This window comes from Lissotriton vulgaris, chromosome 7 (assembly GCF_964263255.1).
Source record: "Lissotriton vulgaris chromosome 7, aLisVul1.2, whole genome shotgun sequence".
NCBI lineage: Eukaryota > Metazoa > Chordata > Amphibia > Caudata > Salamandridae > Lissotriton > Lissotriton vulgaris.
The window spans coordinates 1,716,236,789-1,716,250,193 of NC_141695.1; the positions used below are offsets into that span (position 1 = coordinate 1,716,236,789).

At 48.2% G+C, this 13,405-nt stretch overlaps 1 protein-coding gene across 1 annotated transcript in view; it reads right to left on the minus strand.

The window, feature by feature from the left end:
* Positions 1-13,113, minus strand: part of VAMP1 (vesicle associated membrane protein 1) — an 85,070-nt gene extending 71,957 nt beyond the window's left edge. Inside the window, exon 1 of the mRNA XM_086932885.1 lies at positions 13,043-13,113. Within this exon, the coding sequence (XP_086789011.1) occupies positions 13,043-13,044 (2 nt within the window). The 5' untranslated portion in view covers positions 13,045-13,113. The remainder of the gene's footprint in view (positions 1-13,042) is intronic.
* Between the last annotated feature and the right edge of the window lie 292 nt (positions 13,114-13,405).

The window sequence follows — 13,405 nt, forward strand, 5'->3', positions numbered from 1 at the left end:
AACGGTTTATACTGGAGCATCCCCTTAATGGTCTGCGAGGGTCGGCGCCAGGCATGGGCAGTGTGGGCAGCTGCCTAGGACCCCCACCCTTAGCCCACCAACATGAGACCCTACAACACAGCCAGGCCAGCACACACCGGTCCTCCTATGCCCACTGCGCATATAATTGAAAGCAAGGTGTCTCATTGCAGTTGTGCACATGGGAGGGGTGGCCCCCTCCCCAGGGGTTCTCTGCTATGGTGTTGGAAGGCAAAGCCTGGGGGAGGGGCACCTGCTTTGGTTCCAGGTGCAGGGAGACCCATTCTGCTGGTGGCAGGGGCATCTTCAAAACACCCTAGGGAAAATTAGTTGGTAAGGGGAGTTTATTTTTTGTTGTAAACTGCATACTATGAGCAGACTTTTTTGGAAAATGACCGGTACTACATTTTTAGGCACATTGGGCCAATAAGTTAGGTCTGAGCGTGCATTTAAATGGGCAAATTGCATTGGTCTCAAGTGAATCTATTTCACCTTTAAAAACATTTCTAGTAGATCTGGGCAGTCTTCTCCCAAAGGATGTTTAGGAATATTGATAGAAAATGGTGCAGGTCAGGTAATTTCTTATCTCATTATTCCGTTGCTACTGCATTTCCAAGTACACAATACCGTCACATTACTGGCAGAACAGGACAACTCGTCCTGTATGTGAGAAGGATGTCCCATGTCCAGGCTGTATAGCACATGGAATGTTGAAGCTTCCATCCATGGCATTACATGGTGACCTGCAGCCTCTGCTTCCAATATATATCCATAATTGTAATATGTTTGGGAACTCCCACAGCCTGAAGTTCCAACCAAGTTTAAAAAGACAGTAGCACTAGTAACACATGAAGCACAGACATTGGGCACAGAGAGTGATTACCCATGGCGTTCCCACAGTACAGCGAGACTGCAAATAGGGGTAGCCAGTGTTAGCAGCTGGGAGACCAGGCTCAACAGCTGGGATCCATGCCACTGCCTTGGAGCCCAGAAGGCAGTAGCATGAAAAGAAAAGATATGTAGCCTTAAGCATCATTGACCTCTAGCTATATACTGAGCAGTAAGGGGGAAGGAGTTTAGAAGCTAGGGGTGAATCAAGGGCTCAACCATATGAAACCATTGGAAGTCAGTGTGTGTGTGTGATGTTATTTTAGGGGATTGACATCCATGACATGTCAGAACTGATACTCAAACGTGAACCACACCATTGAATACTGGCAGTAGAAGAATTTTCTGAATGAATAGCCTTCCTGAAAATATTTTGCAATTGTGCATGGAGAATCACTGCTACAACTTATCTCTGAAATGTGCATGTATTTTTTAATTGGAGGTATCGTGAGTATATTTCAGTGGAATTCTTGTTTGCGGAAAAAGGGATGATGTAATAAGGTTTCTTAGGGGTATTCTCGGTATTACTATAACAAAGACCTTCCACGAAGAGTGGTAAGTTCGTAAAACCTGAACGGTTTCCAACAGGAATGATGATCTAAATCAGAAAACTTGAAAAAGGTATTTTATAAAGAAGAGTAGAGGTAGTATGATAAAAGGACTGAGTTGTCTCATACTGTTGTCTTCTGTGCTGCAACTGGCTTGATCTCAAGTTTGATAGATAGGTGTTGCAAACCTAACACTGATGTTTGGTTTTCAAAGGTAGAACACTGTCTCTTCTGAGCAAGAATCTGTTACTCTGAGACTGAAAGTATCAGTGCTGCTAGCGTGGCCCTTTCCTTCCCATCGCCTTAAATCATTTTAAAGTCCTAACATCTCCAGCTGCTATGGCCTCTTTCCTGCCATTTCTCAGCTCTCTATTCAGCAGTGGGCAAACAGCTACATGTAACTACTAGCAGAAGGCTCCTGAGCTGCTGTGCAGTTCCCTGCTGCCATCGGACTCTCTGTTCTGCCTTTCTCTCTTGTGCTCTGGTAGCATCCTAAAACTGCTAGTTGATGACCAGGCCAGTAGAACCACTGCTGGCATTCGAGGACAGTAAGACACAGGTAGACGGGCATATAAATATTATACTGGCATATTATTTGAAAGATGAAAAAAAATCCTTACATACAGATGTGAAATTTAATGAACATTGATAAAGGATTTCATAATTTAAAAATTATATTCATTTTCATTCATTTTTTTAACATGGATTTCCTTGCAGATCTCATAACAGCACAAATTGTCCAAAAATGTTTTCGAAAAAATATATGCAAACTGCACATGCACATATTTATTTATCATGTTAGTGTACTTGCTAAAGCACTTTTATCCACCACACTTTACAAGACTATAAGAAGGAAGTACATCAGCAATTGGTGCAGAATTGATAGATAAAATGTCATAATCAATAGGAAAAAGCAAAGACCAGTGAAATGATACACAGAGAATCACAAAATGAGGCAATAGAATATCAATAGGAAGTAATCCCTTTCATATACTGAGTTTACAAGGGGGTAGGCCACTATCCCCTTTCACCAAATGAAAGGTGGGGTGAAGGCTCACATCCTGAACGCTGGAAACATAGGAGGAATATCAGCAGGTTACAAGGTACACATTCAAAGTGGAAAAGGCAGATAAGGCTCAACGACAGAAAGGTTCAGAGTCATCAAAAAACTGCAGTAGAAACAACACTACCTGGAAATCAGATCCATAGAAAAAATACCATGCAGCCACACAGGTCCTCTGCAGCTTGACAAACTCCAGAAAAAGATTCAGCAGTCTCTCAGGCACAAGTCCAGAATTACTGTGCATGGATGCCAGGAGGAAGACAGTGGAAATGGAGATGATGGGTTTTTGGAACAGAAATATCCTCTGCAGGACATTTAGGAGTATTCCCCTGCCCTGATAGCTCGTGAATCAGATGGTATTTTATTTTGGCCCCAGTGTCATGCTAATCTATCATATGTGCGAACACCTGGGTCTGCCCCAGACAATGAGTGACCCAGGACCTGTCCTGTGACATGGGAAGGATGCACCAAGCACGTCCTCACAGAGAGTGGACTAATATGTTTAGAGCCTATGGTAGAGGTGGCAATATACTGTGTTTTTTAATTGATACTGTGAATAAACAACATTTGTATATATGCGGGGGGGGCCATGCACTACTTTTCCCTCTAATATAAAGCTCCACTTGTATGTGAGATTCAGAAACTTGTGCTGATATCCAGTATGCATGTCAAATCTGTGTGTACAGTCAACATAAGGTGCATACATGGTAGCAGGGGTGTGTGGTATGTGTGTGTACATACTGAAGCCAGTGGGATCCATTTTGAATGCCCTTGGTTTGACATGGCACAGGATGGAAGATGAGGACAGCTTCCCAAACAGTGGAAGTTGACATTCTTATAGCTGTAGGATGGACATCCAGACACCTAAGTGAAAAGAGTGGAGAGAGGGCTCCCTATAGGAATTCAGTGCAGACTTTGTAAGCACATGGGTGCGGATTAGTTCTTCTTGAGCACTGCTGTTTAGTTAATGGTGGAATTGAGGGGCGGTACTGCTGTTTCAGTTGTGCAAGATGGAGAAGCTATTAGGGCCAGGCCTGCCTTTTTGTCTACCCCTGACTAGTGCTCAGAAAGGCTGGAAATAGGCAAATATAGAAATCGCACACATCACTGTGTTCATGTTGTAGGTGCTTCTTCTTGGAGACAGTTCAATTGCCACCTGCTGTGAGAAGCATCACTTTACACAAATATGGTGTCTACAGAGCAGCAAAAGAATGATCCCTTGGTAAAGAAGCAACCCATACCTGTTCCAAAGGTTGAGTCAGGGATCCACATCCTCTGTCTGGAAGATGTGCATAAAAGTGTGAAAGCGCCAAGATCGTGATCACCTAACAATTCATGTACGCGCCAAGACGTTGACAATGACACGCCGAATGTAACCCCACTGGCGCACGGTCTCACCAGTATTGCCTTCTCTGTGCCTGTAATGTACTGTATATATGAGAAAAAAAAATCCTAATAAAATCATTTGAAAAAAATCAAAAAATAAAAATAAAAAAAACTGCTTCACCTTGTTCCAGTTCTTTATGATGAAGGAAGGGAAAGCACCACAGAGTACTTGAAGGACCGCCGTGCAGGGCCCGACTGGGAACCAAAACCGGCCCTGGCAAACTGCTCGGTCGGGCCCCCCTGGGGTGAGGGGGGTGCAGTTGAGTAGTTTGCGAGGGCCTGTTTCGGCCGATTTTGTTACAGTGGGCTGATATTGCCGACCCCTGGTAACAAAAACTGACCCCCAGGGGCCCAAAACCGGCCCCCACCCTAGCGTCCCACCGGGGAAACACTGGGTGCCCGCTGCGGCCAGTCCGGCCCCGCTGCTGTGTGACTAAGGATGGTTTGTGCCTAACAGTCTATTAGCGGTGAGGGTGAATTACCTGCAGGCTGCTCTTTCTGCTGGAGGTGTTGGGAGTCCGCCTAGTGCCTAGAAGCCTGCCTGCCTCCAGAGACAGGGAAGGAGTATCACAGGCCCTGCAGGAAACCAGACTGTTCAGGAGAAGAAGCCCAGCATGTTCTTGGTCTAAGGAATACCTAGAGAAAGTGGACTGCCTGAGAGAGCAGAGCCATGAGCGACCCTTGCTGCAAGCGGTGTCCTGGTCTGTCTCTGTGGTTCCTGTTGAGAACTGCACAAAAAAGACTACTGAGGTTTTCGCGTCCCATATGCTCCACTGACCACTGCTGTGGGTCATCATTTTTGGTACCAACGCCCATAGCATAAGAAGACACAGTTCTGCTAACAGACAGCTGATAGGCCCAGGAAGGCTGCAACTGCCAGGAACACACATCCGTCTCACCTGTCCTGGAGATGGGTTGCAACTACCATGCCGTGGGGCCCATCTGCCCTGCCCAGGAGATGGACTGCAATTGCCCTGCCTCTGGGATCCGTCTACGCCGGTCCAGAGGTGGACTGTAACTACCTTGCCATGGGATCCGACTACACCGGCCTGTAGGTAGCTCATAACTGCCTTGTCATCGGAGCAGACTGCACCAGCCAAGAAGGGGGCTGTGACTGTTGAAGTAGCCAGATTGCTGCGAAAACGATTGCCCCATCTGGTTGCAATCTTCTGTTCTAGGAAAGCTGCACGCGCTGAAGAAGTGGGCTGTGACTGACCTCCCTTTCAACATCTACAGGAGCAACATGCATGTCCGGGTGCCCCCACCTGCGATCCGGACAGAGGAGCTCCAACGTGCTGATGAGAGAGCAAGAACTTGAGACTCTTCCTACCTGTAAGTATAAACGGGGTAAGAACAAAGCAAACAGATTGCTTATTTAAACCTGTGGTGAATGTAATCTGCACTAGAAGCAGTGCTTAATTTGAGCGGGTGGTTTCCCGTGCTAGGCACCGACATGTAACTGTTGACACCAGCACTAATGACAGTCTGCCAAATGGGGGCGCTGTTTGTTTGATTTAGAGATGATCAGCGGCTCATACCATTCTTATAGCTTTGGGCGGCTGGAATAGTCTGAATTGCTACACTGGTAGGCGTGTGACGGTAAGTCGTTGTATTGGTTCTGTGACTGGCAGCCATGGCAGGGGCAAAAGGTGGTGCAAGCTGCAGCAGCCTCTGGACAAGTTCCCTAACACTTATTGTTTTACAAATTAAGCACTGAAAAACCTGATCCCGTGTGTCATGTAGCCTCCCAAACGGTGTCTGACACTGGAAATCCTGAGCAGCAGGCCGCAGTAGGTACGGGAAGTGAGCAGACAACTTTGACGCAAGTGTGACTATAGGTCCTGCCCCCTTGCGGGATTCAAGTTGCTCTTGATAGAAATCTCATCATTTTAAGCAACGACGGGAGGAAATCTCCTTCTTTTTTCGCGCCTTAGTGAGTGCGACATCACTTATGGTCACCACAACCACATCTGACCAGCACGTCCATCACTTATATACCAACGCATAGGTCCTGACGAAAGCCAGTAAACGTTGCAGTCTGGTTGAAACATGTAGACCTGACCTCATACTACTGGATATTAGAGACATTACTTAACTTCTACACATATACACTCCTCTTTTATGTACTGTCAAAGGGCCTAGCATTAAACACTGACCTTTTTTCAAAGGGACCCTGTGGACAGTTTTTAACCCCTTGGCCGCGGGGGTAATTCCCCCGCTGTGCTGGGGGCGGGGGGGGGGGGGGGCACGCACAGCGCTCCGGTGCTCGTGACGAGCTCAGCTCGCCATGAGCCACGGTGGCCGTGTGCTCATGACCAGCTGAGCTCGTCACAGCCACACTTGTTTTTATGGAACGCTCAGCACAGCGGGGGAATTAGCCCAGCGTGCGAGCGTTGGAGCCATTATGACAAGCTGAGCTCCTCATGAGCACACAGCCACCGTGGCTCATGACGAGCTGAGCTCGTCATAAGCATGGGAGGGGTGAACTCACTTTAGTAGCTTCACTGCACATTCACCACTATTAAAACCAGCTCTGCTCTAGATCAGGCATCGTTGCACACTCGATGTGCACTCGGCACCTTGAGTTTGACCCGATGATGAAGCATGCCACCAACTAGGTAGGTGGGTGAGGGTTTTCACAAAAAACAAATGTTTTTTTCCAAACATAAACATTTAGCTTCCTGTGTGTGAGCTAGTTCTTCTTAATACTTTTTGTACTGATCAGGGGAAGTGAACTAGCCCCCACAGATACCTAGTCCTCTCTCTCTCATTTGATATTTATACTGGAAACAAATAACCAGAAATCAGGCCAGTAATCCACAAAAGTTCATACATGCAGTTTAGTGGGCCATTGTCCTGGATCCTTAGTAGGCATGTGGAAGGTAGAAGTAGTTGGCTTTGCCAGTGGTGAGAAGCAAATGCCATAGGCGCAGATGCGCGGCCCACAATAGAACAGAAGCAAGAGCTCATTGGGTGCAGACTATAACACTAGAAAATATTTCGCAAAGTATTAAAATACATCAGCTAAGGTTTTTGTTAATAAATCAAATCATATAAATACCCAAACCTTTCATTCTCACTGAGCACCTGTAGTACTCCACAGCACATGGTGCAACCATGCATAATTTAGGAAGAGTCAGAGTGCTATGATTTTTTGTGTAATAAAATGACCTTAAATGGTGTGCTTTTGTACTTTTCAGATCTTCAGTTGGTGTTGCTTTCTATACTCTTTTCAACCTTGACCTTTGTCTGTACCTTTGTTTATTCAGTTAACAAATATATTTAAACATTCTGCAGAGCACTTGCCACAGCTCAATTTGCAGTTTAACAATTCCTTATATGGAAAATAGTATTAACTCAGTGGTATCTATTATGTTAATCTCAGAATGATGAATTGTAAAAATACCCTGCAGGGAACCAAAAACAGAGCCTGCTGAACGAAAATGTGTACAGAGGGCCAAGTGTTGGCACATACTTGAATAAAGTTGTATTTCATGTATTAAATAGACGGAACAGTAGAGTATTTCATTTTTTACCCTATGTGAGAGTGAAATAGTATTTCTGCTTTGCATGGTGCATTGCTAATGGCCTCATAACACTTTAGACACATTTAACAAACCACTGCTACAGTATTTTGGGTTTACATATGCGGTTATAACTTTACACATGTTTTCCTTGAAAGGCAAACATGAAGCGGCTTTAGATAGCACGGAATGGGAGCAGCAAAGGGGTGTTGCAAGGCACCGCTGTTGTTTAATGCAAATGACGAGGTGTTTCTTAACAGAAACTTTTCAGCCTGGCTGTGATTTTCACTTGTACCCTGAACACTTTTGATATATTTGAACAGAATTCCATGGAATTCGCTTTATCTCCTGGCAGTGGATTCCGAAGTGACATCAAGCGCCCTTTGACCTTTGATGGCGTCACAGAATTGACCTGCTGTCTCTTCCTAAGATCTCTATCAGCCCCATTTTGGTGCTGAGGGGGTTGGGGAGGGCAAAGATTGGAAAATACAGGAAGGAAAGAGCACCTAGAGTCTCCTCTGCATCCTGTTCCCTGGGCAATAGAGGGGTTGGTAGCTGCTACACCTGGCTGTCCCTAAGACCCTGAATGCCTTAAAGCAGAGCTCTTCAAACTGAGGGGTGGGCTCTGAGGGGACGTGAGAGGCAAGCCCTGACCAATAGGGTCATCTGGCTGAAAACAACTATGTTTTACCGAAAAAAAACAGAGTGGCAATGGCCATTAGTAACATCTTTTGTCATTCATTTCCTGGCTAGGACTAGATGTCAAAGCACCTCTAAACAACCCAAAAAGACACTCCCCTCCCCCACCCTCTCTCCCCCATTTCTGATAAAGATCACACTGTTGATACTTTTACACTCTAGGGAATCAGGCTGCCCAATAGCATGTTTACAATAATGTATTTGATTGCACAATTGTGAACAATTATGTTTGTCATTCTGAGGAGCACCAACGATTTTTTTTTAACACAGGGCAATGCAGAGCACAGCATTAAAAAGTTTGAAGAGCATAAAAAAGTTTGAAGCCCTCTGCCTTGTCAACCCTTGCTCTGCAGTGAGGCATTTCCTCTAACTACCCTTTCCAGTGCCCTAGAAAGAGTGCTGTCATGCAAGCAAAGAGAGTCCTTATCCCCAGGCCCCTTGTTGCATGGAAAAAACCATAGCAATGAAGAAGGCATTGGGCCTCTCGCACCACTGCACCTGCTGCACTGGTCTGGTGGTGCAGTGGATTAATGCATCCACTGTAGAGGCCTGTGCTTGACCTCATGGTCACAGGTTCTAATTCTGGCGGGTCCACTCAGCCTTTCATCCATCTTAGGTCGATAAAATGAGTACCATTGAGTTGGGTAACAATATACATTTTAATTCAGCGCCTTGAGACCTTGCTTAATACGTGCGCTACAAATACATGTGATGTTATTAGATGCACCTCCGGCACCATTGCCTATTTTCAAATAGCCTTAACTCCTCTGGATGCTGTGGCTTTTTCCGCCCTTTAACCGCGCTGGTCACTCAGTCTCACCCAACAGCCTTCATTTGCCAACCTAACCATTACAGAAATGATGCCTTGCCTCATTGAGGGCAGGGACACTCTGGGAAGCGAGAAAGGCGCGGGCACCAAAATGAAAGTGGCACCCATTAGGGAATTAAGTAGCTAAAAACACGGCCCATGTTTGCAAATTAGGGCATTTTTGAACTTGTAAAGTAAAAGAAGCTGTACAAGTACTTTACAAGGTAAGGGATCTGCATGGATTTGTGCTTGCTGCAGGCAATGTTTGTTTTAATATCAGGGAAACCAACAGTAAAAACCAGCCCATTAACCGCCAAAAAGAGGCCCCCAATCTGACCTGTCGGGCCAGTCCATCTGCCTGGTTGCCCTATAGGCCAGTCCGACCCTGACTGAGGGGGCGGCTGTTTGCGTACACCAGAGGTCTTCCAATTGTGGGGTGCTCCCCATGGGGGTCCGTGGATGTGCTCTCAGGGGGGCGCAAATCAGTCGGCAATTACTTGTAAATGAAGATGGCCTGGAAGCAGGACGGACGCGTTTCCACGCTGCCTCCATTTACATGCAGCAGTTAAAACGCATATAAGAGTACGCAAATTGTACTGCTGAGCGCCATGGGCGGCCATCTTTGAAGATGTGGTGAAAGATTGCGAAAAAGACGAAAATATTTACTTGTGTTGTGTTTTTTCACTGTCAGATAACTAAATACAAAATAACACGCACACACCTGAAATGGAAAATAAATGCAAGTTAAACTAATCAAATGTTACGTTATGAATCCTCCGTGGGCAAATTGGAACTCTGCAGATGTCTGTCCGTGACCAGTGAGTCACCGAATGAAATCATGATTGGTGCAGTGAGGAACAGAGCCTTGTCTTTTTATAAATGCTTTACAGATCTGAATGTATCATTCGTGCTGCGGCTGCAGAACTATACCTGTCCTATTCTTCTCCTTTGCTTGCATCAGAGGCCTGGGGCCTCTGTGCCAGGGTAGCCTTGGGCTTTGGGGCAATGGCGGAAGGGAGGACAAAAACAAAGCAAAGGAGACACCTTGATTTGGCATCAGAGAGCTGGCAGCGGGTGGGATGACGAGGGACGGGAGGGAGAGCGATGGTGTGAGATGGAAGCCCGTGTTGTTAACAAAGGGCAGAGGAGGCAGCCTGCTTCGCCCGGCAGTAGCTGGCATTGATGAAGCAGCCGCCGTGGCACTGGTGCCAAGGAGCATGAAGGGCCCACTGCATCACAATTATGAATATCTTACTTTAAAAAGTGGGCATGGGAGCTCATTTTCCTTATTGCCTTATGGCAGATGGCACCCTTGCTACAAAAAGGGAGCCAACTTGCGGGAGCGCCTATTTTTTAAGATAGGGACAGAGCTTGTTTTGCGATTGAAGTGATGGTCAGACATGGGAGGAGTGAAAGAGGATACAATCTCAGGGCTACAGCCATCAGTAGTGCATCAGGTAGACATGCACTGGGGCCCTCACCACTCAATTATGGAGAGTAGTGTTTTTGGTCGATTCTGTTTTTGTTTGATGCGGCTGCTCTTTTATAAATCCCTTTTTTTAGTGATTTAGTGTGGATTACAAGCTGCAGGAAAGGACCCCAGAAATGATCGCATTATCCCCACCCTCCACGATCAGCTTGCGTACTCCTACTCGTTGTAACGACTTGCGTTGTAAATCCTGCGTTGTAAAGGTACTGCGTGGAAAAAGTTTTGTTGTAAAGGATGTTTCTGTGTAGAGTAAGTCAACGTACAGGATGTTACATCAGACAGGGCAGGGTTCACGTCGTAGGAGTCACACATCACCTTTACTTTAGGCATTATATGCCCAGTTTGTACGTCCGGGAGAAACACAAAGATGTAGCGCCGTGCTCGGTGCTGTCCTTTATTACTACCCAAAGACACCCTTTTTGCAGCCTTATAATAACAGTTTGAGAAAAATCAATAAGGTGTTTAACCCATGTCTTGCAGTTTGCCTGCAGGCCCTTGATGCCTGTTCATAGCTCACTGTGCTACATTAGAAGGACTGCAGTTCATGAACCGCAAGTAACAAAAGGGTCTCTGTTTCGAAAACAGTCACCCACCCACCCACCTACATCCCATAAGGTGCATGTCACAGAATGAGCTTCGAAGGAGACCCATGTATCCCTCTATTCTACTTTATGAGCCAAAACTGGGACTAGACAAAACACAGATCTCCCCAGCAAGTGCTTTAACCGCCTGAGCTATCTTACCATTATTATTATTCCCTGAGATTTATTGGGCAGACAACGCTCTCTGCACAGGTGCATTAACCACATGAGATATTTTCAAATGCAACCTTTGTAACCAATGAAGCCAGAACAGATGTACTGGTCCCATTCTGGCTCTGCATTGTGCTGTGATGACAGCCTGCCCCAGAGCACCCCACTGGACTGCACCCCACCCTCTTCTCTGCACCGTACCCCCTCTTCCCTTTGCCTGTCTGCACCCTCTTGCAGCACTGTATTACTGCACTCTCCTTCGTTGCAGCGGTGTTTCCAGTGGGGCATCTGCTCAGCAGCCCCCTGCTGACGACACTGCACCCATCCGTATATTGCCCACCGACCCCCTGGCGGGCTCCAGCTGCCCCAGGCCCCGCTGCATCGCCCCATCTTTCTGCACTGCTCCAGTGAGGACTTCCTTCTGCATCATATACCACCACCACCTTTGATGAACGCCACCCTTCGCCCGAACTACCCTATACACAGCTGCCACTCACTGCACCCTGTTTCCCTCTGTGCACTGCACTCCCACATTGCAGTGCTCCTTTCGTTGATCTGCACGCCCCCATTGCAACACTGCATGCCGTCAATGCACTGCACACTCTCCATTTCATGCCGTGCAGGCCTCTCCCATGCAGCACTACACCCCCTCCCATGCTGCCTCCTACACATTCGCCTCTGCACTGCTGTCTTTATAATACTGCATTATGCTGTTTACTGCAATGCAGCAGTGACCTCTTATGCACTGCACCCAGCCCGCTTCCTCTGCACCCCAATCGATTGCAATTTCCCTTTGTTGCACTGACCCGTCCGCAACCCTCACCCTTGCTGTAAAGCACCCCCACTCCACTGCTGCAGTGCAGCTCGTGCTGCTGCGACGCACTGCACAACCTCCCCCATGCTGCACTGCACTCGACCCTTCTGCTTCACTGTACTGCCCCACTGTGCGCCGGTGTGTACCGCAGATACACCCTTACTGCATCGAATGGCCCTTGGGGCCACCAGCTGGCTCCACTGCACCCCTGTGTAGCACTGCAACCACCGAAAGAAGCAGCTGCCCCTCACATCTGCAAACACTGCAGCCCCCTTACTAAGATGCTGCCACATCCTCTTGTGCATCAGAACCTCTCCCCTTTCCCACACTGCTCTGCTCCTGCCGTTCCTACTGCCTCCTGGCGCCCTCGCTCCTACCCTTGCCCACACTGCATCTCTTGGTGCAGTGTGCGCTGCTTTCCACTGTCGCACCATCTAACCCTTCTTCGCCCCATACTCTGCTTGTTCCACCGTAGCTCCCACGGCCCCCTTTCTAAGCACCTGCAGCGCCTCGTCGCAGGGCGTCCCGTCTCGTTGCGCTACGGAACGTCCTTGCTGCACTGATGCTCACTGCACGCGGCACTGCCTTCTCTCTTTTCTCTAGGCCTCGAGACCGACCCTCCCTCCGCCTGCACGCTGCACTGCACTCCTCACCGTCCACCCCACCCGCAATACCGCACCTCACCCCCTCTGCGTGTAGAACCGCACCACCCCCTTCCCCAGCAGCACAGCGCCGCCTGGCTGCGCCCCCCTTTCCTTGCAGCTCAGTAGTGTCCCTCCAGCTGCACTGCACCCTCTCCGTTGCTGCACTGCACCATTCTGGCGTTACCTACCCGCTGCCCCCCCCCCTCCCCCCTTGCTGCACCACCCTCTTTTGCTGCGGCCCTTCTCCCTGGCGGCTCCCCTCCCCTCCCCGCACCCCTCTCCCCCCTTGATGCATTGCAGCCCTCCCCGTCCCTCTTTGCTGCACCCCTGCATCCCTCCCCCACAGTGCACCATTCCCCCCCCCCCCCCCCCCCCCCCAACCCTCGCATTGCAGCACCCCCTCACTCACATGGCTGAGGCTGGTGCTGATGCTGCAGGATGCTGAGCTCGTCCACGTCTCACTGCGGCTCGGCATCGTGCCCGCGCCTCCCATCCCCCCTCCCCCTGCCTTCAGATCACTTAACAGGCGCCTTCCATTCTATGCCGAAGAGCGCCCTCTGCCGGTTCAAGACAGGAATGCTACTTCTTCCGGGAACTGTTAGCCTGCTAGATTTATGTTCCAATCCCAGTAAAACAGCCCGGGAAGCAGGTAAATACAATGCAGATATCGGTGTGTCATCTGCCGGCCACCGTCTCATGCGCGTCCAGTGCCTGCTGTTGTACAGAATTTTATACCAAATTCAGGTCGGGGTTACAGTAAGGCTGGGGGTAA